We start from the raw sequence: 27,314 nt of genomic DNA, 5'->3' as shown, positions 1-27,314 counted from the left end.
GGTGCATGATATTGTAGATAACCATGAACCAGTTTCCTGTGTCTTTGAGTTTACTGGATATGTGACGGGCCTATCTTATCATATTTCCATAATGGTAATTAGTCAATATTAATTTATTATTTTATATGTAATGTGCATTAAGCTATATAACGTCGAATATAATTTTTATAGTGACGCGGTCACTCTTTGAACCAGAGACCCTTCAGTTAAAGGACTCGTGCTATTTTTTTATGTTGTGTATATCAGTGGTTTTGAGTTCAGTTTTTTCATGCTGTATGTATGTATAAAAAAAGAAGTAATTAATGCTATTCACATTTTTTGTGAATTTGTTCTATAATTTTGTATTTTTTTTTCCTATTTATCTATTTTAGGAAAAAGTATTATATACATACGAATACAGATAATGAAAAATATTTACATCATTGCGTGTAAAGGCCTTAATATATTTTATGTATTATACATAAAAGCCCCAAATTATATTCGAAATTGGAATTTCTATTTAATTAAGTATACAAAGTAAATTGTTTTTGTTTTTGCACCCAAGCTTTTCTCACTGCTCTATATTTATTTTAAAAAGTTTTTATAAGATTTTGTTCCTGGGGACAAAAACCATTTTGTTAAATCTTGGCTGTTTTGTACAATAAATTTTGTTTGCCTAGGAAAACTTATTATGTATTAAAAATTAATTTTACTTAAAAAAATTCAAATTTGGGTTGAAAAAAAATTCAAAAAATTTGGGTTCAAAATTGATTACCGGACTAAAAATGTGAAATATTTTATTTTTAGATTGCACATAAGTATTACTCACGTCTTTTCTGCAGATACACAGTTTTTTTAATGAATCGGCAACGCGGACCAGAAATTGATGTATGTAATAAGAGAGCTTTTTCAAATAAAAAGCTTTTTCGATTACAGTGGAATGGATTTTAAGTCAATAATATCATGGTTTAGTAGGCTAAGGGGTGACTATAACAGCTTAAAATTTTAAACGATGTTGCAGAGTAATTTTGACAGATCTACAATACAACAGTGTTGACAGCGAAGATATTATTATCCAATTTATAAATCACATGGTAACATTATGATTGCACGATGTACATATTATACAAACTAAATTTAGAAGGTCCATATCCACGTCAATATTTTGATCCTATGAAATATTGAAAATCTCAAAGATGATAATAAAAAGAAAATGCAAAATTATTAGAATAAGAAGAAAAGAAATTTGATGTGGAAAGAATATAAAATTCAAATGCATTTAACTTAAGCAAAAGACGAAATAAATCTGTAAAAAGTTTAAAATCTAGAATTAATGAAAATATCAATAAAAGTATATATAAAATATACTGACTGATATATATATTCTAAATAAATTTAAGTACGTTTCACTAAGAATAGAAATTTTTTTAATACCTGGAATATCAGTGTACAACGAAATTATGGTTTTGATTAAAAAACAATTGTAAAATTAATCAAGATTGCAAATTTATGAAGCTATAAATAATAACTAGCTGATTGTTATACATATTTAAAACGCCGTTGTGCTAAATTGTTCCAGCAACATAACAAATGCTACTTTTTTTAATATATGCATGTACATGCAATATTATTATAGTAAAGCAACTACATTCAAATTTGGTTCAAATTCTGAAACATAAAAAAACGGTAGCACTTTAAATAAATATATCTGATTTCAAGTTTGACAGATAATGCAAATTAGTAGTCGTCAGTCAGTCAGTTTTAAAGATCGCCATTGTGAAAAAATTTTGGATGAAAATCAAAATCTTTATATTTTGAATAATATAATCAACAAGTTTATATATTTATCGTATTTAAATTTATATGATTATTTTTAATAAAGTTTTTCAAAATTAATTTTGTATATTAGCATTTTTTCTTGACTATATTAATGTAGTAATACATAATTACAAGATATCGTATTAACTTATAGGAATAATATAGAAAAGTCATTGTGCGACGTGTGGCTTTATATGTTGCGTCGCAAAAAAATTAAGGAAAAAAACCTTAACTTAGTGATTTTGTTAGTATAATTTTTACTTTTTCCATTGGAGTATTTATCTTTAATTAAGGTGAGTTAAAAAAAATTAAACAAATTTAAATTGTTCAAAAATAAGTGATGAGAAAATACAGGAAAAAGACATAATTATGTGGTTAAAGTGTAGTAGATGATGGGGCGAGTATTTGCAGTTTTGAGATAATGAATTAGATGCAATAAGACTTCTTAACGACACAACTACATTTCAGAAAGTTGTTAAAAAGAAGTTACTAGTGAACAAAAAGTGGTATTCCATTTTCTGTTTCGCTTTGTACTTGTACATTAATAAATTTGATTGTGGCTATGCGTCATTTATGACGTATCAGCTGTTAAAAAAATTCTAAATTATAACTAGAATATTAAAAACTGTGCTTTATAAGGTTTCTGGTATATACATATGTATATTATATATTATATTATATCAAATATAAGTACATACATATATTGTTTTAAAGCTGAACTATGCAAATTTTCACAAAATGGTTTTAAATAAATTTTCAAAATTGATATAAATTTTAACTTTTTTTTTGTTTACGAAAAGATGTAATTTTCACGGTTACCTCATAATAAGCCTCGTGACTTTTTTGGTTAAATGAAATTACAAGTAGATTGTGTTCTTTATATGTAATATATTAGATTTTTGATTTTAATTCCAAATTAAATAAGGACTTGAATACTTATGTATATATCGCCTATATGGAAGCTATCCATAAAAATTATACATAAGCACCTACATATCTGCTTGCATACATATGTAAATACATATTACGATTTGTGATTTTATCAATAATTAATTCAATAATATTATTATTGACTTTTTATAATTTTTTTGTAAATTTTCTACGCAGATAGGTCGAATTTACATACTAATAACGTAATTTTCAGTTTTTTTTTGTATTTTAATATAATTTTGTTTTAATTACTTATACATTAATTTTTAACAAGGTTAATATACAGTATATACTTATACAAATACATATAAGTGGGTAGGTCTTACCATCTTATACATATAAAATTAGAGAAATAAATATCTACATTATTACATATGGATTTGCATAGGATTTTGCAATCAAATTTCCGATTTTTAAATTTTTGTTTATTATAAATGAATAGTGTAAATTACACTATCCTACTTACTCAGCAAAATTTGAGTAAGACAACAATTTAAATTATTTTAAATCAAACGATTCCCATTTTAATGATATCGAAATTTTAATCATTTCTTCTTCTACAATAATATTTTATGTTTTGAATTTGCAAATGTTTAACCCTTTTGATTCCTTTAAGAAAGTAATATTATAAAAATTAGCACTTATTGTTTTTGATTTTATTAATTTAAAATTATGTAGATCAAATTTTGAATTAAAAATTTGCATTTATTTAAATAAATTCTTTTAAAAATTTACACCAGAATTTTTAGTTCGGTTATTGATTTAATACAATAAATTTTTTTGAAATTAAATGATTACTTAAATATAATTTGTAAGATCTAAATTGTTAAGATTCTTAATTCCGTAAGTTAATTTTCCATTCTTATTTTTTTTTCAGGTTATTATTTTTAGATTATATAGGCATTATAATTTTGTAGAATTTAGACGAAAGGAGACCCAAAGTAAAATATAATATATGTAGAGAAATAATTTGTTTAACGAATAATACATTTTCAGATGGCAACAACACCACGAGGAGGTGGCGGAATTGCTCAACGTCCGAATGGTACATCACAAAACAAAATTTGTCAATTTAAATTGGTTTTATTGGGTGAATCGGCTGTTGGTAAATCATCATTAGTTTTACGTTTTGTTAAGGGACAATTTCATGAATATCAAGAAAGTACGATAGGTGCCGCATTTTTGACTCAAACTGTTTGCATAGACGATACCGCTGTGAAATTCGAAATATGGGACACAGCTGGGCAGGAAAGGTACTAAATTCAATCGTTTTATTAATATTATTAGAAGACAAGAGAATAATTCAATTTCTTTTAAATTTGTTTAAATTATAGATATCATAGTTTAGCTCCAATGTATTATAGAGGGGCGCAGGCCGCCATTGTTGTTTATGATATACAAAATCAGGATAGTTTTTTGCGAGCTAAAACTTGGGTTAAAGAATTACAACGACAAGTAAGTTGGATTTTGTTTTTAGATTGAAAAAAACCCAATTAAAAGTTTTTGAGTTTCGGACAGATGGTTGATATTTAATTCATTTGTTTGATTTATCTTTTGGTTATTATGTGGTTTTTATAGCTTCTTTGTGAAAATACGTGACTACATTTTTACTTATTATACTTTTTTAGCGCTTTTATTACTTGCCTTTTAATTTATGTTTGCCTGTCAGCTTGTTTTTCAGATTGATAAGCTAACATCCCTCAAAATAAAAAGCGGAACTATTTTGTTCAAGTACCCATATTGTGATGAATACGGTTCTATGAAGTTCTTAAAATGCTACTTTCTTACAATATACTAAAACGCGCAAAGATTACCACGTATTTTCACTAACTTGAAATTTTTGGGAAGCATGTAATCCTAAATTTAACAGTTCTTAAAAATCGGTTATATTTACTTCATTTCATTGGAAAAATATCTGTCTTTGGTTCTTGCTCCTCCCGAATACATTAAAAGTCAAAAAATTTTAAAACTTCATCTTTTGGTCATTCTTTTTTTTCGATACGATATAATTCAACAAACTTGTATGAAAAAAAGAATGTGCCAGTAGTGATCTTGTTTATCAAGAGCATTATACTTTAAGTAAATTATTTAGGAATCTAATTCGAATGGAACATTTTTGAAATATCATTTAAAAGGGTTGTATAGTCCACTTGCCTTGTTCAATTCCTTGATAACATCTTTATTATTTTATGTGTTGTTGGCATCGTTAATTTTTTTGCGTAAACGGATAGGTTAAACATGTTTATTAAAACGTACTTTTAAATCATTTTTAGTTTCAAGTGAGTCTTAAAAGTAACGCGAATCTTACAAAAGTAATTTTCTTTTTCGACCTTTATTTATTTAAAGGTTTATATGTACACTAGCTATGTGTCGTCTTGACAGTGTTACAGCTCCTTCCCGCCACGTCACGTTGTGATTAGCTGCGTCTAAAGGTTAAACCTTCCACGTTCTCCGTTTTTAGTCGTTATAACGATACAGGCTCTTAAAAAGCATAACCTAAAGAGAAACACAACGTCCAAATTTTTTCATAATATGAAGGCAGAAAATAATAGAAATGTATGTGTATGTAGTTGTTATTGCTTTTTATGTTTGAAGAAGTGAATTAATTTTTTTTTAGAAGCAAACTTTCTTATGTATTCACTTTCCTTCCCTGTTTACTTCTAAAAGATTAAATTTTCTTACAAAATGCGTGTAATTGTATTTATGTACATATATTTAGTTTCATAGTATTTTAAATATCTTTCTTTCAGGCTTCTCCAAACATTGTAATAGCGTTAGCTGGTAATAAAGCTGATTTGTCAAACAGTCGAGTTGTTGAATACGAAGAAGCTAAACAATATGCTGAAGAAAATGGTTTGTTATTCATGGAAACTTCTGCAAAAACTGCTATGAATGTCAACGATATATTTTTGGCAATAGGTATTTTATACTAGTTTTATAAAAAATTTACTATCGGCAGTCATGTAAACAAAATTATTTTTAAATTCATATTATATGGTAGCGTAAAAATGTTCGTAATATTAATATCAAAAATGTTAAAATCAATAATTTTTGTGAGACCTTAATCCTCGAAATGAGGTAGTTTCGAATAATTTCTTGACGAATTATTTCAAAATTTTTCTTATTTTAAGTATTTGCTGTACAATTTCTCAGGTATACTAATGTAGAATTTATTTTAAATTATTTAATTTTTAAAATTATGCAGATTATATTATTATCACACATATGAAATAAGTTTTTTCTTACATCAGAATTTTAGAGTTTGATCAAAGGTGCAACTTATTATAATAAAAATCTCATAATTTAGTTTGAATAAGCCATTTCATAAATTAATTTTAATGAAAATGGATTTTTATTAATAATGTTTGATTAAATTAACAAGTGGCATTATCACTTTTATTTTATAATTGATTTAAAATTAATTTAATATTTATCCTTTTATACACATTTAATATTTAATATTAATATTGAAAAACTATTTATTTTAGCTAAAAAACTACCTAAAAATGATGGTGCTGCTAATCAAGGTAGTGGACGAGGTCAAAGGTTAGCTGAAAATGAACAAAGTAGACAGACGAATAATTGTTGCAAGTGATGTCCTTATATCGTCTTAGATAAGAGAACTTCTGCACTAGACTTTAAGGATGTTTTGTTTACTCTTATTAATATGATGATAAAACTTAAAAAAAAAAAATTAAAAAATTATAAAATATAAAACAAACTATTGTAATATTATAATATTATAGTTTGATGAACAGCAACTATAGTAGAAAAACATTATTATTGCTAATTATATTTTGATTTATAGGCATACGTTTACACACATTTTTATTGATTATTGAAAAAAAAAAATAAAAAAAACTATTATTTTATTGAATAAATCGTAAATTTTTATTTTTTATTTAAAATATATTTTTTTCTTTTTTTTGTTTTGGGCAAACAAAAAAAAAGTATATTAGGCAAAAAACAAACATAAAAATAAATAAATAAACTTATTAAAAAATAATTATTGTATTTCGATTTGATACATTCAAAATAAACAGATAAACAAACAAAAAAAAAACACATCAGAAAAACCATTTAAAATATTACATATAAGTAAAACAGAAACTAGTGGATAAAAAATGATTGAAAGTAGAATAATAAAATATTCAATAAAAATCTATGTATGTATACTTAACTGAAATAAATATAAATAATATATAATATAATATACTTATAATAATGCAAGTAAATAAAATTAATTTAACTACAAAAGTACATTGGAAAAATAAAATTTTTATTTAATAATATGGAAAGAAAAATACTGATGATAAACAATATATTAAAATTAAGATTATATTAACAGAGATAAAAAATAAACAAATATACAAATATATATATATATATATTAATTTTTTTTGTTTTGTAAATTTTCTGTTTCTTCTATTTTGTTTGGTTTCTTTTTTAATTATATTTTAATTAAGTTCTTATTACCGTAATTTTTATTAAAATATAAACATATTGAGATGTATGAAACAATATTTTAAAAAGAGACATTGAAAAGGAAAAATATTAAGCTAAAATAAAAAAAGTCTAATACAAGTAAAATTGAAGAATTTATATATCTTTATCAAAAATAAATATTTGAACAAAAATTCAACGTTCATTAATCAAGTAAGCGAGGAAAAAATCATAAACTTAAAACTAATAAAAAATAGTGGACTTTCACTGATTCTGTTTCAACAATCAAAAGTTATGCAATTCAATATATACATAAGTAATACAATATTATTAGTTTTTGTCCTCCATAATCATAACAGAAATAGAAACAGTATAAAATAATCAAAGCCATACTTAGGTTTTTAAGGATTTGTTTTCTCATATGTACATCTTAAAAAACTAGTGTAGAAAAGTCTAAATTTTGCTACATTTAAGTCGCTGAAGTTGTCATTAAAACATTGTTGAATTAGAAGAAAAACTGAGAATAACAGAAAGCGTATATATTTTATTTCTGCTATGGAACTTTTCATTAGCACATAGAGCTTTTATATGTGCTCATGGAGTTCATGATAAAATGATAATGGATCGAAAAATTAGTAAGGAATTATAAATATTGCGTAAAGGTTTGGTTAATAAATTATCTCAATTAGTTTTAAAGCTACTAATAAGTTTCCAGAGAATTTGGAACTGAATTATTATTGATTTGATAAATTAATTGAAATTACTTATTTTATTATTATTTAATTAAAGTAATTCAACTGAACTAGCTCACAAGAAAAATTTTGAGAAAAATAGGTGGTTAGTGTACCTACAGTACCTACTTTATATGATGCATATTTTCTATATTCAAAATAAAAATCCAAGTTTAATTTCAATTATTTGATCATTTATCAAAAATTTTTTTATATTTACAAAGAACTTTTAATATAGAAATCATAGCATATAATTTTAAAACTTTCTTTTCTTTGTTTCGTAATCCCTATGACTTTCTTTGTCTCTTTTAGAATCTGTGTAACGCTCATTCCTACTCTTTTCTTTATAAGATGTCTTATCAACTTTGTCTTTATCTCTGTTATCCTCATACTTTTCATGCTTGTCGTATGTCCGTTTTCGATTTTCATTATTACGATCTTCTTTGTAGTTCTCTCTGGATCTGTCACGATATGATTCATCATTTTTTTTATAGGAAAATTTTTTGCCATCATCTTTTTGAGATTTGTTTTCACTCAATTTTTTTTTCTCATTATTTGTTTTGGAACCTTCCTTTGAAATAATTGAAGCACTTTTGAAGTTTTCTGAAGTTTTAGTCTTACTTGCACTTGAAGAAGTCTTGTAAATGTCTTGTTTATCTCTATTCAAATCTTCTGATATTCTTCTTTCTCTTCTATGTCTGTTAGAGTGATGATCTTCACAATCGTCTGTTCTTTTACTATTTCTAAAAGGATTTTGCTTTGTTCTTTCTGAATTTTCTTTTGATTTATTGGGATTTTCCTTTGATCTTTCTTTACCTTTTTTTTGTTTACTCTTTTTTCTTTTTTTAGAATCGTCACTACTACTGCTGCTGCTAGAGGTACTACTATCAGAGTCACTGCTAGAGCTACTGGTAGAATCTTCTTTTTTGGAATTATGTGGCTTCGATTTTCCCTTCTGTTTTTCTTTTAACTTCTTAGAGCTTATTTTTTTTTCATTTTTCTTTACACCAACTTTTGATTTTTGTTTGCTTTTAAGTTCACTACTTGCGTCACTAATGCTGCTTTCGGAGTCAGAGTTACTACTTGTACTAGAGCTAGAACTACTGCTACTGCTACTGCTACTGCTACTGCTACTTGAGTTGTCGCCTTTCGTTGATTCCTTTTCTATTATTATGTTTGGAATGACTTTTGGCGAACTTTTCAAAAATTGTCGTAAGTCGTCTGTTAAGCCTCCTAAACCAATTGAAGTAAAGAAATTTATGGCAAATCTAGTATTTTTGGGATTGTCTCTGGGGAACAAACCAGAAAACGATTCTGCAAGTTCAGGATCTTTTAATTTTGCGTTTAAAAAACTTAAACCCATATACTCAGCTAATTCTTGAAATAAAATTTTGATAAAAATTCTGCTGGAGCTTGTAGTTTCCTGTTCATTTAAGTGTATACATTCTAAGACATCCCAACCAATAGCATTCGTATACAATAAATGAGCAAAAAATTTACTAACATTCCTTAAACGGTTAGTATCCAAGCGATGAGTAGTAGAATATGTGGCTTTAAAAATTTCTTCAAAAGATTCAATATATATTTTGTTGATTGCACAAAATCGTTGGGCTAGAAGACCATAAAATTTTTCGTAAGTTCTTTGCTCAGCACAGCAATCTAAAAACATATGGCATAGCTCTGGTTCCTGTCCAGCCTTTAATTCCATTTTCATAAGTTTATGTGCGCATTCTTCATAATCTAAACTTGAATGAATTGTTAGATAGATAGTGCGGCGAAGTGCTACCAAATTTGTTTCCGTGTTGTCTATAATAACTTCAGATTTTTTATTTTCATCATCTATTAATATAAAAAAGAAAAACGAAAATAAAAATTTAATATAGCCCAAAAAAAGTCAAAATACCTTCTTTGTCGCTATCGGAATCCTCACTACCACTTTCTGACCCACTGTCTCCATCCTCAGCCTCACTCCCTAGAAGTTCTCTACTTAATCCGCTGTATTTATTTTCATTTTCTTGGTATTTTTCATCAAACTTGAAAACATCTAAGTAAAATGGAAGGTGTTTTGTTAATATAAATTGACTAGGAAATCGAAAATACTAAACTTACTTAAATTATCTTGTGTTTCAGTGGCTTCATCTAAAGAAATCAAATGAGTAAATTGATCGTCTTCCTCAACTAACTCTAAAGATTCAATTACAGATTGATGGTCCTTAAAGCCATCTTTTCTCACTTGAAATACAACTTCAATCATATACTGCACTCTTTTATCTAATTTTCCTTCGTGTAGGATATTTTTTAACATATCAAAAATAGCGCTTATACCTTTAGATGAAACTTCAGTAAGTTTCATGCCACATTCTCTTAGAAAAGCGATAGCAACCTCAACAGAATCATCTGTTGGATTTTCAACTAATAAAGTTAAAATTTCTAAAGCTAAAATTTCATGAGCAACACGTTGATTAACAAGATGTGCAATAAATCTTGCAGAAGATAAACAAATTATTTTGTCGTTTCGACGAAATCCTCTTTTAAAATGTAGTACAAGGCGTTTTAAAAGTAGTTCACCAATGTTTGGAAATTTCGAATTAATAATAGCAACCAAAGCTGCATATACGTGAGTAAATGTAGGCGATGCTGCTTGTGCTTGTATAATTGAACGACATAACAAACCTCTACCGCGAATAATATTCTCTTTAAGTAATTCACGAGTAATTATGCCGATATTGTCAACATTTACTTTGTTGATGTATCCATGAATTGATTTTTTGAGAGCTTCCCATGCTATTCTTTGATAGGCAGCTGAAGATTTATCTGTTATTTCAGCTTGAAGAAGCCGTAATTTTGCTGGCGGAATATAAGCTCCTCCTGTTCTTGAAGTGAGTAAATCAACAGTTCTTCGTTGACGAGCAGTCATGGAAGAATCAGGATGCTCGTTTCTAGCGGTTTTGCTCAATGTATTGTTTTTATTTTTTTTATGGTCATCAAATGTTTTTTCATTTTCAGTGGGGTGTGAAAGGGATCGACTTCTGCTACGGTCCTTCGTTTTATGAGATGGCTCACTGCTGTGTTCCCTGCTATGCTTCCTTTTTTTTTTCTTTTCACTTTTTTCAGCAGACTCTTTTGGTTTACTGTCTTTAGTCGATTTTTTACTGCTACTTTCCACATTTTTGCTTTCTTTGGGGCATTCACTTTCGCTATTTGCATCGCAGGTAAATTGCTCATTTGCTTTACTTGTTTCAACGTCACATTCCTTGTATTTACAATCATTAGGTTTATCTTTTCTATTTGAGATGTCATTACTTTTTTCCTGTTCCAAAACATCGTTCTCGCAAATCTCTTTTGTAGTATTAAGTAAATTTTTATCTTTCGAGTCTACACATGTACTTAGGGTGGGTATGGAATCCTTTAATGGATGTTTTTCATTCACACAGATTTCAAAATTATTTGCATCATTTTCAAGTTGTGGAACTGAAGTACAATTCTCGTTTTTGGTTTCTTCCTCATTTGCCAATTTACTACCTTCAGATATTGAAACATCTGAAATAGCATTTGGTGAATCATTATTAATGGACTCTGACATTCTACTGTTTAACGCCTCTTGTTTCTAAAATAATAATGAACAAAAGTTTTTAACTAGTACACAAAACGTTTAAAACTTTAAATACACAACAGGATTGAAGTTACAGGATGATGGAGTGGAGACTTACTTAAGTCAATTTAAACTTAATGTCATTTTTGTTTCTATTCAAAGCTGTCATTTCTAATGTCGTAATATGTAGAGTTTAACTATCAACTAGCGAAAAGTTGTTGACATATAATAATATTTTAATGCAGGATTCTTTGAAATTTTGGTTCCGAAATTTAAAGAGAAATACAGAAACGTTGCAAATTTTAATTCTATGTTTTGGCTAAGTAAATAAATTTATGGTTGTCCATTACTTTTGTAATTTTTTGAGAGTGATGGATTTTTCTCGACTTCATTTTTACTATCTTCGTTTAGTACTACTTTTTGCTGTACAGAAATGAATACGGATTGCAACTGCAGGTCAAACTGCAAATATGAACTCAACATCTGTGGCGATTTGCTATTCATGATTTCGCGTACTAATTTGCAGATTAAAACGTGATTGAATAAAAAATAAAAAAAAAAAATTTCAAATTATTGGAAACTGGCTTCAAAGCAGCGTATTTCAAAATATAAGAGTTATATAGTAGAAGAAGATCTGGAGAAGAGTACAAAGAAATTTTTTTTATGTTTGATAAATTCTTTGAAATTTGACGTTTCTCACATATGTATAAAACCTTAAAAAGTTTTTTCAAGTTTTCCGTCTGGTTTATTTGTTTTGTAAATGAGAATTTAAGAAAACGCCATTGTTTCCCTTTTTAAAATTTTTTCAAGTTTTATTCCAGACAGACCTACAATGTCTGCATGTGGTCAGTAAAATTATCATTTAAATACTTGTTAATAGTTTACTGGGTAAAACACCAACATGTTGAATAACGTAAATTGACGGTGTTCCTAATCAACAATAATGTTCACATATTTTGACAACTAAAAAGTCAACAAAACATCAAAACAATAGAAAATAACAAGCAAAATAGGGGAATTCCAATTGATTGCTGTAGTTCGCAGTTTAACAATTTTGTTTTAAAAGTTTTATTTTAAGTAGATGAGGTATTTACATATATAATTTTGAGTAATATTATGTGTAGTATAAAATATACCTAAAATTATGGAGGAAATTTTGCACAGTTACATATCACAAAAGGATTTGGAGGTAAAAGCCCATTAGAAGTGTTCATAATTTGCATATAATGTTATAAGTTATAAAAAAGGTGTAGGAAAACTTTATTTTATTTTTGTTTAAGAAATTTGAGAAAAACTACAATAAAGAGTTAGGAGAAAATATTCTTCAGCCAACAACACAATTTGAGTATGCTTGGGGCCTTATTCGAAGTTTTTATACTTCAGATATTGAGAAGGTTTAGCTTAAATTAATAAAAATAAAGACAAATATAATTATTAGCAATTTCTAGGGAATTAAGTTATTAGAAGAACTTGTTGAAAGAAATTCAGATCGCCTACGTGATTACATATATTATTTGGCCGTTGGATACGCAAGACTTAAGCAATATTTTATGGCCTTAAATTTTTGTCAAGAATTCCTTAAAATTGAACCTAATAATCGCCAGGTTTGCACCCTGCAGGTAACTTAAACAATTTAAAAGCTAATGAAACACAAATAAGTCGAATTTATTAATTTCAGGAATGTATAAAGGAAAAGTTAAAAGACAAAACCATTAATGGTATAGCTAAAGTTGGAAAAGCCACTTTAATAATAGGCGGTATAGTTGGAGTTGCGGCTGTATTATTTAAAGGGTAACAATATTTAATATATTATATTAATAAATTATATTTAAAATTCCGTTAATTTTAGTCTGTCGTTGTTAACGTCAGAGAGTTCGGGACCTTCTTGTAATGAAGAAGAAGAAGATTAATATGACCATAAAACTACTCAATAATTCACAAAATTGTTTTTATTCAGAATCACAATTTATAAGTTTAAGCACATATTAATAAATTATCAATTCTAAAGCAACAATAATATTTGTCACTTCCATGGTGAAGATTATGGATTTTTATGACTACATCAATCACATTATTCTTTCACTTTTACAATTTTCCATTTGAGTTTTCATTTGATAGACATAAAAATAAAATGTAAGATTTTAGTCTTCTCATTTTGTTTTTCACTTGGAATTAATTAACCATTAATAACAGATATATTCGTATGTAAATTAATTGAAAATATGCATTGTAAAATAAAAATTGTATTATTTTGTTAATTTTGTTTTCCTTTTCTCCACTTTCTTATGTTTACCTTTTGTTTACGTTGCGAAATTTCAATTTTCCAGGTACCTACCCAAACCTGGATTTATTGTTTATTGTTTACTTTGCTCATATGGTATAAACTTACGTACATATATTAGGAAGAATTGGAGTGTATTTCACTTTAACTCAATTTTATAATAATTATTTCGAAGGATCTTTTTCTTAATTAAATTCACTGCTCGCAGTTATCTAAATGGTTTTTATGTATAGATTAAGTGTGCATATATACATGTATGTATGTATGTAGGGCTAACTTTGTTTATTCTTGAATACCTCAATATGTATAATTATACTGTATTTATACATACATATGTAAGCACGCCGTAGAATATGTACATATATATGTTAAAACTTTTTTTTCGGTATTCTGCTGTTACAATTGTCTTATAAGCTGATATATGTTTTAAGGAATTGAAAACCAACACAATTGAAATTAAATCATGAATATTAATAACTATGTAGTTTTATTAATTTAATATTTGTCAGCCTAATATTTGGCGACTAGATTTATAATAATTTCGAATTACAATTGAAAACTATAAGTGGGCCATTAATAAGTTAGAAAGAAAAAAATTAGCAATGAATCTGGCAAAAAATTGAATTGTGTTATACATAGGAAAATATTATAGCTATTTACTATGAAAATGCACTATGTAGGGCATTATAATCAATATACAAAAGCATTATGTATGTATGTTACATACATATATTAAAAATTCATAGTGGTTTTGAAAACGGATAAAATCGAATATTTTTCTTCAATACAATGCACTTGAAAAATAAAACGCATCCTTTTAACAATTTAAAGATTTCTTTATTTGCTAAAAAGAACTTAAATTTATAAATTCTATTTAAAATTCACATTTTGGAACGATAAAAAAATGCAACAAACTAAATAGTTTTTTTGTTTATTTATTTTTTTTCTCTCACTTTTAATAGCTCACTAATATTATTTAATAATACAAATGTTGATTTAATGAATTGGGCTGAATGAAATTTAAGTATTAGAAAATAATTTAATCTTGAATTAAAAATTTATATTAAATTGGGCAGTTTGAGAAAGAATATTTTCATTTATTAATGAAAATCTCAATATTAAAAATAATACTAAAAGTGTTGTGCCCATGGCAGATCTTAATCGTTATCAATTGTATATTTTTCTCATTACTAAACTAATATATTTATATATGTACATAAATATGTACGTACTTGTAAAATACTAAAAGTTAAGCAAAATAAGAAATTGACTGATAGCGTGCATTGTTCCAAAGAGGCTATAAAACGGATTTATGGAAATATTTTTTTATGGATTACTGAAATTTCTTATTTGCATTAGAAAAAATGGAATACAAAACACTGCGGCTCTGTACAATGTCAAACAATTTGCAAAATATAATAGTTAACTAAATCAAAAGCGAAAAATTATCAAATTAAAAAAAGCGTAATCATAAAAAACCATTTACATACATACAACGTATGTAAAAATGCGAGTAATATAAAATTAATATGAAATTATGACAAAAAAAGAACATTCTACAAATCAAAACTGTTTGAATAATTTTCATTCGGAATAAAATAAACGAATGACGGTTTCCTTTGTAAAAATAAAAATATATTAAAAGTTCTATTATTTCTGTAAGTTTTTCAGAAAATCTGAATTCTAATAATTTTACAAAAGGCTTACCCTTACAGGTATTGTACCGGTTCTATAACTGAAATTTTGAACATTTAAAAATATTTGAGAGAATATCGTAAAAAAAATAAAAAATTATTCAAAATAATTAGAAAAAATTTATCTGTTTTATAAAAAATGAAGAAAATAAAATAAAAGTAAACAAACAATAAATTAAAATAATTAGAAAACACTACAAATGTAATAAAAATATTGGCACAAAATTTAATGTTATTGCATGTATGTACATAAATACTACATTAATACATACAAATGTATGTATATACATTTGATTGTCATTTTGGTGAGCGTTTTTCTCTATATGTACATATATGAAAAAGGGTCTTTGTAATATCAATTTGTTTTTTCTTTACAAAATTTTTATTATACATACACCTTTTTCTATAATATAAAAACTAAATAAATTGTTAGGTTATCTGTCATACAAATTCTAAATATTTTCGTAGACTTAATACAAAAATTCCGAATATTTTAGTAAAGTATTTTAGGGTATTATACTTATGTATATTTTATTGCATTTGAAAACTTCTCGTTTGAGAAATTTCACTTCTTTGAGAAATTATATTTAATATCGAAATTTGTAATTGGTTGTGATCACTAAAATTCAAATTTTTAATAGTTTTTCTTTTTTAACAATATATTGTGATATTAATACATTGTGTTTCTTTTCACATAGGAATCACATTGATACTTAAACAACTATAATAATATAATTTTACCTTAAAACCAAATTGAAATTCTATTAAGAGATATTTACCTTTAGTGTCTGCATGAATTTAAAATCAAAAATAATTTTGTAAAGTTGAATGTGAAAGGAAATGAACGCTAAGTTTTTATTTTTGACAATCCAACTTCAGTAGTTTCAACTGAATGTGGTAATCAAAATGAATTTTCAATTTTGTTTTAACGAAATATCTGTGAATGTTTAGTCTTTTTAAAAAAAATAATAAAAATAGTGAAATAATTTATAGAAAAAACAATGCACTTTAAATTTAATTTAACATAAATTAAATTTGATAAAATAATTAAATACCGAATCTATAAAATTACCGAAAGGTAATTTTTGGTAAATAATAAGAAGAAGTTTGCTCACACATAAGTATGTAAGTAATAAGAAAATAACAAATTTGTAAAATACCGAAAATCGCTTTAACTTTTCATGAAATTTAAGACCAGGTTTTTATCTTTTAAGTGTTAGTTAAATATCAGTCATTCTTATAGGTATCAATATATGTATGAGTTTAAAAAATGTTTTTTAAAAACCAAAACGATAAAAATAGTCTGTGATTGTAGTTTAATGGCACAAAAGTTTTCATTAAATCTTATTTTTTTTTTAATAATTGTGAAATTCTGTTTGTTCAAAATGTTTACTTTATTTCCTTCATATTATTATTATTATTGTTTTTTTTTTGAGAGTCACTACTTAATTAAGTTGTTATTAACTTTTTATATAGATAATTGAATAATTAAATACAATTTTCATACAATTTGCTTTTGCCTTGCTTTAATAAATATTTCGTTTAAATTCATAATACAATACATAATAAATTTATATTTATACTGTTTGCCGTGATATTAATTTTCTTACTATTTCTTTCTTTTTTTTTTTAAATAATAATTAATCCAATTTTAAAATACATTAATTAACTTATTAACTTTATTTATTGATTTTTTTAATTTTTTATAATTTCTAATGTAATTCCTAGAAAATTTACAAAATTTTTTTTTAAAATAATTAATTCTTTTTTTTTTATGTTATAATTATTTTTTATTTTAAAATTACGTTTGTTAAATTATATAGTTATATTTAATTTATTATTATTTAATTTTTACTCTCTCATAAAATTTATTCTGTTTTAAATGAGTTTTTATTTTGAATTTCTTTCATATTATTTTTATTAAATAAATATATAGTTATTCATAATACTTATAATTTAAAAATAATACATTTTTCTAAAAGATATTGGTAACGTCATCATGAAGATCACATGAACCAATATTTTCACCTTGATACGGTGAAAAGTCTTTGATTTCAGAATTTGGATCACCACCAAAGCTAATACCCTGAAGACATCCTTTAAATGGTTGCATAAAACGATTTTTTGTTCTTGCAGAAACTCCTTCCCCATTAGGAAAACCAGCTAAAAAAAGTTTAAAATAAAATATTATTTTTAAAATTTCTATAAGCATAAACTAAGTATTTCTATTAAAGAATTAAAGAATTTTACTAGATAAAAGACATATTCTACCTATATAAATTTCATCCTCATATGTTATTGTCGGATCCCGATTTTTGTGTGTTCGGAAATTGAAATTTGTATTCGTTCTCTCTGAAAATACTAACTGACCATCCAAATTTAACTCAATAACACCACGATCTGCAAATATTGTACAAGAATGCCAACCACCATCGGATACAAAGCCACCAGCTGGTATTTTCATAGTTGAATTTTCATTAACTAATAGATCACTGGCAATTTTTAAGTGACCATCTTCAAGACCTAATCCTAAAAATTTATTTCCATGTTCACTCCAAAGTATTAGGCCACCTGGTTCGATTGTTGAAAAATTTAACTTAATTTGTATAAATTCGCGTGGTCTGGAATACATAGCTAACCCTTTTCTTTTTTCTTTCATTGGTATCCTTGGTGGTGGTAATACTAAATAACTGTTACCTCGAAAACTCGGTGTGGAAGGTTTTGTCATAGCTACAAAAATATATTTAAAAACATTAAATTAAATTTATTTCATTGCGCTAATTTTTGTGGAAATAGATATTGGTACCGATTTCACAATAAAATCCTCCCCATCCATTTGGACAGCTACATCGTCCGCTTCTTAAGCATCTACCATTATTTTTGCATGGTATAAGTTTGCAGGTCTCAGAATATTCGCAACGGTCACCTTTGGCATATTCTGGACAAATACAATGAGGTTGTAATTTTGCGTCTAACCAACAATGTCCTCCAGCTTCACAGGAATCGCCTCCACATGCCGTTCCATCACAGTCTCTAATATTACGTGATTCTATGGAAAAAAAACTCATAGCAAATTACAGAAAAGCATGAAAAAAACAAATATTCACCTAATATATTAGTTTCATTTAGAACAATTCTTGTTCCACTTACTACCAAACCTCTTACGCAACCTCTGAAAGGAATTGGGAAGCCTGAAATTGCATAATTTGGTAATTTTGACAAATCTTTAAGTCCACCAATATATAGCAATGAGTCCTGTTCAACAAGAACTTCGGCTGAAGGTGCTAAGGCAGAAGACGCGCTTCCTTCTACCCATAATGTTAGCCACCTACCCCTTTGGGCCATTTTTATTTTATGCCATTCTCCAATAGCCAACATTCTAACACTTCTAACAACAGTTACGTGATTATTAGGGCCCGAAATTCTGAATTCAACTACACCACCTTGTAAACTTAAACTAACAAAGCCAACTTTTTTATCTTGATTATTATTTAAGGTTCCAAAATATAATAGGAGACCCCTTTCACTTAGGGGTCTTATTTGGAATTCTATGAAAAAGAATTGCACTCTATGATGTTCTTCAACAGATCTTGGCATTAACGGTACTGGTGAAAAACTTCTTTGCTTTTCAACTTCATTAAGAAGTTTCATAACGAAATGTTGATTTGGTGACGCCGAATAGGCCATTGGCTTTGGCATAACCTTCTTAGTGAAATTTCTATAGGCTACAATTTGAGATCGCTTTGACCCAATTTTATCACGTTCAGAATTCAAATACGGCCAACGAACCGCTAAATAAGATCGTCTTCCTGTTAGTGAAACATCGCTTAATGATTGTATTTCTGAAAAAAGATGAAAAAAAAAATATTACGATTTCATAGCATTTCGTTAAATTGTGTATATAAAACCTTCGTCACAATTCTTTCCAGTTTTTCCAATCGGGCAGTCGCATTCGTATCCATTAACTAACGGCACGCACGTTGAATCTTCGGAACATTTATTGTTAAAAGAGTCGCATGGATTAACATGTTGCGCACATAGTGGTCCATACCACCCTTCTTGACATATACAGCTACATTTTTAAATAGAAAAAATAAAAAGTATAAAAAAATGTCAGAGTACTTTGTCATATAGAACTAACGTAAATGTAGCTCCATGTTGTAAACAAGCTCCATCATGTTGACATGCATGACGATGACATTCTCTAGTTCCGCACTGTCCCACACCTCGACCTCTAACACCTCTTGTCTCTTGCAATGGTACTGTGACTTGCCCTGATTTTAAACTAACATCATAAATACATCCTTGGAAGCCAGAATGTAAAGGTAAGTCATGTGGAAGTGTATTGAAATTAACAATTTCATGTCCACCCAAATATAAAATGGGAATGACATCCATTCGGGTTACACTTCCAGGTGATCTACCAGTTATATTGAATTTTCCATCAACAGATAACCAAGCTTGTCGGCCAATCCTTCCTACTTTAATTTCATAAGGTACACGTGGAGCATCTAAACGAAAATCTATAGGTTTCTGTGTAAATATACGACGTGGTCCACCTCCCAAGTTCCAAGTCAACATAATGTACCCTTGAATAAAACTAACTGCTAAATGATCACTTTTTTCATCATGATATCCGGATTGACCCAAAAATGCCAACAAAGAAATTTGAGACATGGTTTGTGGCAGTATCTTAAAACTTAATTCCAATGAATATTCTAATGGAATTGGAACTGTGTATGCCACATATGAAGAAAGACCATTTACACTCCCGGAAAATGATGGTAAGGCCACCTCAAGATCTAAAGGATTTTTTTAAAATAAATTATTAGTACAAATAAATTTAAAAAATTTCGAAGTAATTTTTTAGGAATATGTTACAAAAGTTTAATAGAAATTATTTAATAAGAGACTACATATAAGTATTGAATTATTTATACTTACTGTGCTCACAGTAATGACCATGTTTTCCTAATGGACATAAGCATAAATATCCGCTGCCAGGGAATTGAACACAAGTTCCGCCATATTGGCATGGATTATCTTCGCAAACTGAAGTCTCACAAGTTGATCCCATATAACCAGATGGACACTTGCATTTCCATTTTTCCTGTTTTTGACCATTTTCATCTACTTCTTTTGTATCAATTTTGATACACGCAGCACCATTACGACATGGACTTGACAAACAAGCTAATGATCCACATTCTGTTATACCGAAACCATCTAACGCATCACTATAAAATTATTAACAAAGAATTAATTTTAATTATTTGTTTTAGATAGAAAAAAACGAAAGAAATATCTCCACGAAAGAAGATAGTTATATAAGAAGATTTATAGGAAAACCTAAAAGAAATAAAGTTTTCTATAGGATTTACCCAAATATGTCACGTTCTTCTCCATTAATTTTTAAAGAATGCAGGCATCCAGTAAAACCAGTTCCACTTTGTGCTGGCGGCAGTTCAATAATTAAACCAATTGGCGCTTGAGGTGCACCACCTAAATGCAACCAAGTATTTAATATAAGATCAGCAATATGCATACGATTTGGCAACAGTTTGAGCCATGTTGGTTGATCACCAGACATTGTTAAGGTATCATTCACAAGTAATGAAGCATTACAATGTGTGAAATTACGACTAAAATCTAATCTGAAATCAAATAAAGTATATACAGCAACATTAAAAAGTTATTATTTTTGTAGCTAATCTTGAAATTTAATAAATTTTTAATGTAAGTTAATAATATTATATGCGTAGATATGTATATATACATATACGCTGTAATGTTATCTTTTACTTTTGGTTATTTCAATTTAAAAGATTTATATGTAATCAATTTTATGTTTTTTTTTCGGACATAAAAATAACAAAATTTGATGTGAACAACACATAGCAGACGACATTTAAAATTTTCAAAATGATGATAGGAAAAATCATGCAAATTTATTTTAACTGTTAAAATTGGGGGAAACCCAGCCTTATTTTTAACTGCTCGAATCTTATGTATGTATATATATACATGTGTAAATCAGTTAACTTTTGATACCGAAACTAGTGTTTGCATGAAATGGCCGATATACATTTGCTAATAATATTGCAATTATTGCAACTCACGAATAAGAAATAATTTATGAGCCTGTAATGTCATCTAATATACAAAAATTGAATAATATAGACAAATTATATTCGGCCTAATTAAATAGATGAACGAAATAAATAACGTCAACTTTTTGAAACTCATAATTTTTAGTTTTTGTTCATATGTAAGAATTCGATCAGGTTTTAAAAACAATCGTATTTTGTAATAAATGTAAAAAATTTGAATGAACGTTTGAAAAAATTTCCTTGTACTTGCAATACACATGTATGCACATATGTATACATACACGTATTTATTACTTGTATATATAGTAATAATTTTTTTTTTGGAATTTATTCAAAATTGAAAAATAATAAAACCACATTTTATTTGCATAATATAAACAGAATATATATAGAACAAAATTTAATAAAATTTGTTACAACTTTACAATTTATAAAAAATATGGAGTCATTTTCTTTTTATTGTACAACAGTATAACACATGTGTGTATGTATGTATATGTATTTGCATGTACATTGTATTTTAATTTATATCTGAGATTGTTTTCTAATTTACCATATGTACCAACATAATTTTTCTTTGGAATTGCTCAGCCAGTAAAAAACAAAAAAAAAAAATTAAAAATTAAACATTCGGTTTTTTATATTTTGCATGAGACTTAAATGGAGTGAGTGAAGAACATAATAAGTAAGAATATAACATCCTTCATTTGATTTCTAAAAAGATTTTCATTTAAGATTTTAATTTTTGACTTATGTTATATTTTTAATTAATTCTTTCCAAACTATTTATATTAAAATTTAAGTCGGCATTCTAAAATATATTTTTCCAGTAAGAATTAAATATTAATTAAAATGTAGGTATTTATGAATACTCGTATTACAGATATTAAAATACTTGAAAAAACTTTTAACTTACTCGGCACGTATTGTTATTTCATGTCCAGTATTAACTGGAGTTTCTAATTCACTAAGTAGCATTGTTTGTAAACCACATGAGAACTGGAATTGCAATAAACCTTTTTGTAAGAATAATGCCATATAATGACCACCTTTTGTGCCTTGTGCAGCAGCTAACATTATTAAACCATTTGTGGCACGTGTTCGAACTTTGAGCTGAATATGCATTGGTAATACTGCTTCCAAACTTTCATGATTTGGTATATCCTTATTTATACGATGACTGACATATGAATCACCTGAGAATGCTGCATTTTGTATTACAACTGGACTTTCACATAGAGGTCCCTGACGATCAAATCGACATACACACTGTTAACAAAAATGAAGACAGACAATTTGAATATCAATATATATATACATACATATATGATTTTTTTAATAAATTCTATTTTTTGGTCTTAAAGTTTTAAGGGATAAAATTTTCTTACCCTAGAGCCCTCAGAAGTTGTAACACATGTTCCTCCATTAAAGCATCCTAATTTAACACAATCTGGTGCTACAGTATAATTTCCTTCATTAATACTGCTATCGTCTGGTGGTGTTGTTTTCGGTACTGATATTGTTGGTGATGTCGTTGAAACTAAAATGGCATGTTTAATTGTTGGTGTTGTTGTAGTTAATGTTGGTAAGGTAAACATATTATCAGAAAAAGGTGCTTTTGTTGTTTGTTGTTCTAATATCGAAGACGTAAAGGTTGTTAGTGTTTGTTTATATGTTGGTTGTGTGGGTTTTAATGTAGTACGTTGAGTAAATGACGTTGGTGTCGTTCGGTGCACTGAGTGTGATGGGTATGTTGTTGGCTTAATTAATATTGTAGGTTGTTGTGTAAATGTAGATGTTGATGTAGTTGTTGCAATCGCTTCTACACTCTCGTCACTGACAATACCTGATTCATAGCTTTCATCGGTATGAGCTGATGACGGCTCAAGTATATCATTTTCTTCTGAATCTATTTTTATGGTTGTAGTTTCAATATCATTTTCAACTGAAACAGATGGTCTGGGCGGTCGGAGTGTCGGTTTAGTTGTCACAAGTGGAGGTAATGCTGTGACTGATGGTCGTACAGTTGTATGAGTTGGTGGAGGGAAAGGTGTACGATATGTTGTAAATGGCCCTCCATCTAAATCTTTTGTGTATGTTGTTGTAACGTACACATCAGGGTAATCAATAAAGAATGGTTTAATAGTTGTTGTCATACCAATTTCGTATTGAACTTTTGATGTTGTTATTTCCTCTTCTACTTCATATCCTTCTTCTGATGATGAACTAGAAGATTTATCTGATGGTGTTGAAATTGTAGTTTTAACGATTGATGGAAAAACATCAGTATGTTCACCTAACAGACTTCCCGAATCGATTGGGGTAATAGATGGTGTTGCAGTGGTTCCTGCAGATGACCAAGATGGTCGACGGGAGGACGTTAAATCGTATTTAACCGTTTTGTCTGTTGTTGGATGATATAATAAAGTAGTTTGTGATGTTTGAGTTGTTACGGGCAACCCATTATAAGATGGTTCTTTAGAAGAAGTGATTTCAGTAATTGTATCTGCTCCATTATTTTCTGATTTGTCGAATCGCGAATCCGTCGTATCTTCTTCCGACGCCCAGCTATGATCTTCAGCAGAAGTTGAAGTACTGGTGTAATCGGCTAAAAATACATTTGTTGTTATAAAATAACTAATTTGTATCTTTTTTTTTTGGATTTTATTTTCTTTTTAGGATTTGCGGAAACTATAAAGCATCAAAATTGCGGGAAAAAATGGTTGTAAATAAAGTAAATTTAATTTGCGAGGTGTGTGATAATAGCAAGTAATTTCAAATTGTTTCAGTAAAATAAAAAATATGATACATATTTATTTTTGCTCCAACATGAATGCTATGCGTATATGTAGTAAAGTTCTTAATTGAACCACTTAAATGCACTAAATCGAAAATATTAAAAATTTTTTGCTTATTAAAATAATTTTTTTGCTTGTTTTTGAAGAAACTCTCTGCAATTATTTCCATAAAGTTGTCAACAAAACAAACTTTTATTTAATGGTATACGCACTGTGGTATTTTAAATAATGCTTTCCAAATAAATTAATTAGGCACTAATAAGTTTTTGAATTTTAAGTAGATTAATTTGTAAATGGGGGGAATATTAATTTTTTTTTGTTCTATGATTTATGTAAGTTTGCTATATATAAGTATGTATATTGTATCAAATATGTTGTATGAATGCACTTTCTTATTACTGACAACCCAAAATTTTTTTCTGGATTTTGTTTTAAATTAATCGAACATTTGTTTTTGCTAGAAAAAGTGTTAAAAAACATTTGTTATACTGCAATAACGAGCTACCAAATTTTATACTGCAGCAATTTTGCTTGGTAGCTCGTTAAATGTTAAAATCATGTTGGGATTATACAAGAAAAATTCATAAAGTGTCGGATTAAAATTAAAAATGCATTGAAAAAAAATTGAGTTATTTGTTTTTTTTTTTCAAATCAAATTTGTTAAAATATTCAAGTACACATTTTATTATTATTTTTGACATTTCTGATTTGAAGCAATGAATTCGTACAGCTGTTCTTTGTAAATAACTGTTAAATTATATTTTTTTTTATATATTTTTGCATATTTTATGTGAAAAGTAATATAAAATTTACAAGTGAAAACTAAATGTGTACGTATGAATGTATTTACAAAATTGCATATTTGCGAAATGATTGCGATTTTTGTACATTTAAGCTTTACTTACTCTAGCAGCTATAAAAAATTTTTATAGAAATTTAAATAAAACAATTAATATTCCTCCTTCCACAAATAAACCAAAAGAATGTGATTTATGTATTGTGGCCGTACCTAAATTAAATATGCAAATGGAAAAAATGAGCATATTTTTTTTAATGAAAAATTTACAAGTAAAATCAAAATAATAAAACCAATATACTAGAATTATGAATGAATCTAAAATGAGTTGAAGGAGGACTCGGATTGTGTTTTCGTTTTGATTAACTGTGTTAAATATGTTTATACGTTTTAATATTGTGTAAAAAAATATGGTTGTCACCTTCACCAGAATCTACAGATGCAGCTTCCGTTGTTTCATCAACTGATTCTTCCGAATAATTAACAGGCTGTGATAAAGTTATTGTCACCGGCTTTTGCATTGGTCTGGCAGTCGTTACAATTGTAGGTGGCGGCGGTTTTGTTATACGCTCTGTTACTACTGTTGTACCCCCTGAAATGCTTGTGCTTTGCGTTGCAATTGTAGTAATTTTTACTGTAGTTGCTATTGTTGTTGGTTTAACGGAGGTAGTTGATGGCATTGTATAATTGCAATTTAAGCTATCATCATCCAACATTAAGCATTCACATAACATTCCCGTTAACATTGGAGGACATGAACATGTAAATGTATCTACACCATCAATACATACTCCTCCATTTGTACATTTGGGACCTAATTGACATTCATCATATTGGAATTCACATTTTTCGCCATGGAAATCTGGCACACAGTAACACGTTGGTACTCCTTCTTCCATTAAACAAAGAGCATTATTTTTACAAGGATTATCAGCGCATATTAATATTTCTTCTTCACAGTTTACTCCCGTATAACCCATTGGGCAGGCACACACATATGAAGCTAACTTGTCCACGCATACACCACCATTTTGACATGGCGATGATTCACATTCATTGATTTCATGTTGACAAATGCGTCCATGCCACCCGGGAGCACATTTACAATCGAATTCTAAACCGGGTCCTTCAATGCATTCACCACCATTGTGACATCTAGCGCCTGTACCTATATATAATAATTTCATTATTGTTTTTCAAAATTTTTGCAGTCAAATTTTCAAACATAATATGTATATATGCATATAATTTATGAATGTGTCTATAAACATATAATTTTATTTAAATATTAAAAATTAAATGATTTTTTAAGAACTAAAAACTTACCTGTATCACAAACAGCTACATCAACTTCACAATGTGTCCCTAAGTAACCAGGTTGGCAAGTACAAGTATATCCGTTGTTACGATCTTTACAAGTGCCTCCATTTTGACAAGGATTAGATAAACATTCATCGACATTTTCTTGACAATTGGCCCCTATTAAATATGAGAAATTGTGTACATAAATGATGAATAACAGTATATTAAAATTTTGGAATTATAAGAAAACGTAATAATGACCCGATCCCCTCTATCATCAACAATCAAAATTATTTAGAATAGTAGCAATTAAAATAATATTGTATAATATTCAAGTTGATATTAGATCGCAGTTTTAAAAAATTTGCCTGCTGAAGCATAACATATATGAATAAGGTTCATAACAAATTATGCAATTCTTTTATTACATATATACGAGTATATAAATATTATTTATGGTCTTACTGAATTTTCTTCCTGGAAAAATTTTTTATTCAGTTATATAATTTTGATGCTTTTTATATTGCAATTAAAATCAGAATTGAAAGTTATATTTTAAAATTCATAAATTTTTATACATGTAATAAATTGCTCTATTCGTTTTTTTTTTCATATTTTATTGTCGCATTGTGCGTCATGTATGCATTTATTATTAATTTTAATATTATGCATACATGATATTATCATGTATGTATATACGAGTAATATTACCATTTAAAGAAATAAATCCACATTGAAAATATTGGGGTGGCTTTATATACATATAAAGCGTATATATACATAATATTTTGATTATTTACGGACAAAATAATATTATATAGAAAAATTATAGTTTTAAAA

At 27.5% G+C, this 27,314-nt stretch overlaps 4 protein-coding genes across 7 annotated transcripts in view; 2 read left to right on the top strand and 2 right to left on the bottom strand.

Annotated features, from left to right (window-relative positions):
- The first annotated feature begins 1,728 nt into the window (after window positions 1-1,728).
- On the top strand, window positions 1,729-6,990 carry LOC129608838 (ras-related protein Rab-5B). Of its 3 annotated transcripts, none has more exons than XM_055520582.1 (6): window positions 1,729-2,090; window positions 3,605-3,668; window positions 3,724-3,980; window positions 4,062-4,182; window positions 5,478-5,646; window positions 6,216-6,990. In XM_055520582.1, exons 3-6 carry the CDS (start codon window positions 3,724-3,726, stop codon window positions 6,320-6,322), a joined length of 654 nt encoding a protein of 217 aa, XP_055376557.1. In that variant the 5' UTR covers window positions 1,729-2,090; window positions 3,605-3,668; the 3' UTR covers window positions 6,323-6,990. The 3 variants fall into 3 exon arrangements, with proteins under 3 accessions (XP_055376557.1, XP_055376560.1, XP_055376558.1); XM_055520583.1 differs by lacking the exon at window positions 1,729-2,090 and adding an exon at window positions 2,425-2,443; XM_055520585.1 differs by lacking the exon at window positions 3,605-3,668.
- Window positions 6,991-8,079: 1,089 nt separating this feature from the next.
- LOC129608840 (pre-mRNA-splicing factor CWC22 homolog) lies at window positions 8,080-11,605 on the bottom strand. Of its 2 annotated transcripts, XM_055520588.1 has the most exons (4): window positions 11,570-11,605; window positions 10,011-11,508; window positions 9,805-9,945; window positions 8,080-9,740 (listed from the first exon to the last, which is right to left on the bottom strand). In XM_055520588.1, the coding sequence occupies exons 2-4, from the start codon at window positions 11,482-11,484 to the stop codon at window positions 8,158-8,160; spliced, it is 3,198 nt and encodes a 1,065-aa protein (XP_055376563.1). In that variant the 5' UTR covers window positions 11,485-11,508; window positions 11,570-11,605; the 3' UTR covers window positions 8,080-8,157. The 2 variants fall into 2 exon arrangements, with proteins under 2 accessions (XP_055376563.1, XP_055376562.1); XM_055520587.1 differs by having other exon boundaries at window positions 10,011-11,592.
- Window positions 11,606-12,474: 869 nt separating this feature from the next.
- On the top strand, window positions 12,475-13,751 carry LOC129608892 (mitochondrial fission 1 protein-like). The gene is made up of 5 exons (XM_055520663.1): window positions 12,475-12,682; window positions 12,774-12,887; window positions 12,942-13,112; window positions 13,172-13,284; window positions 13,343-13,751. The coding sequence occupies exons 1-5, from the start codon at window positions 12,638-12,640 to the stop codon at window positions 13,401-13,403; spliced, it is 504 nt and encodes a 167-aa protein (XP_055376638.1). The 5' UTR covers window positions 12,475-12,637; the 3' UTR covers window positions 13,404-13,751.
- Window positions 13,752-16,790: 3,039 nt separating this feature from the next.
- LOC129608874 (protein eyes shut) overlaps window positions 16,791-27,314 on the bottom strand; it is a 28,980-nt gene continuing 18,456 nt past the window's right edge. Inside the window, exons 5-16 of the mRNA XM_055520640.1 lie at window positions 26,499-26,651; window positions 25,594-26,340; window positions 22,967-24,186; window positions 22,495-22,847; window positions 20,850-21,122; window positions 20,413-20,705; window positions 19,610-20,270; window positions 19,377-19,540; window positions 18,576-19,310; window positions 18,275-18,517; window positions 17,740-18,198; window positions 16,791-17,631 (exon numbers count right to left, since the gene is read on the bottom strand). Coding sequence (XP_055376615.1) covers window positions 17,444-17,631; window positions 17,740-18,198; window positions 18,275-18,517; window positions 18,576-19,310; window positions 19,377-19,540; window positions 19,610-20,270; window positions 20,413-20,705; window positions 20,850-21,122; window positions 22,495-22,847; window positions 22,967-24,186; window positions 25,594-26,340; window positions 26,499-26,651 — 5,489 coding nt within the window. The 3' untranslated portion in view covers window positions 16,791-17,443. The remainder of the gene's footprint in view (window positions 17,632-17,739; window positions 18,199-18,274; window positions 18,518-18,575; window positions 19,311-19,376; window positions 19,541-19,609; window positions 20,271-20,412; window positions 20,706-20,849; window positions 21,123-22,494; window positions 22,848-22,966; window positions 24,187-25,593; window positions 26,341-26,498; window positions 26,652-27,314) is intronic.

The sequence above is a fragment of the Condylostylus longicornis genome, unplaced genomic scaffold, assembly GCF_029603195.1.
Source record: "Condylostylus longicornis isolate FDR11 unplaced genomic scaffold, ASM2960319v2 ptg000037l, whole genome shotgun sequence".
Lineage (NCBI taxonomy): Eukaryota > Metazoa > Arthropoda > Insecta > Diptera > Dolichopodidae > Condylostylus > Condylostylus longicornis.
This window is presented reverse-complemented; position numbering and strand designations above follow the sequence as displayed.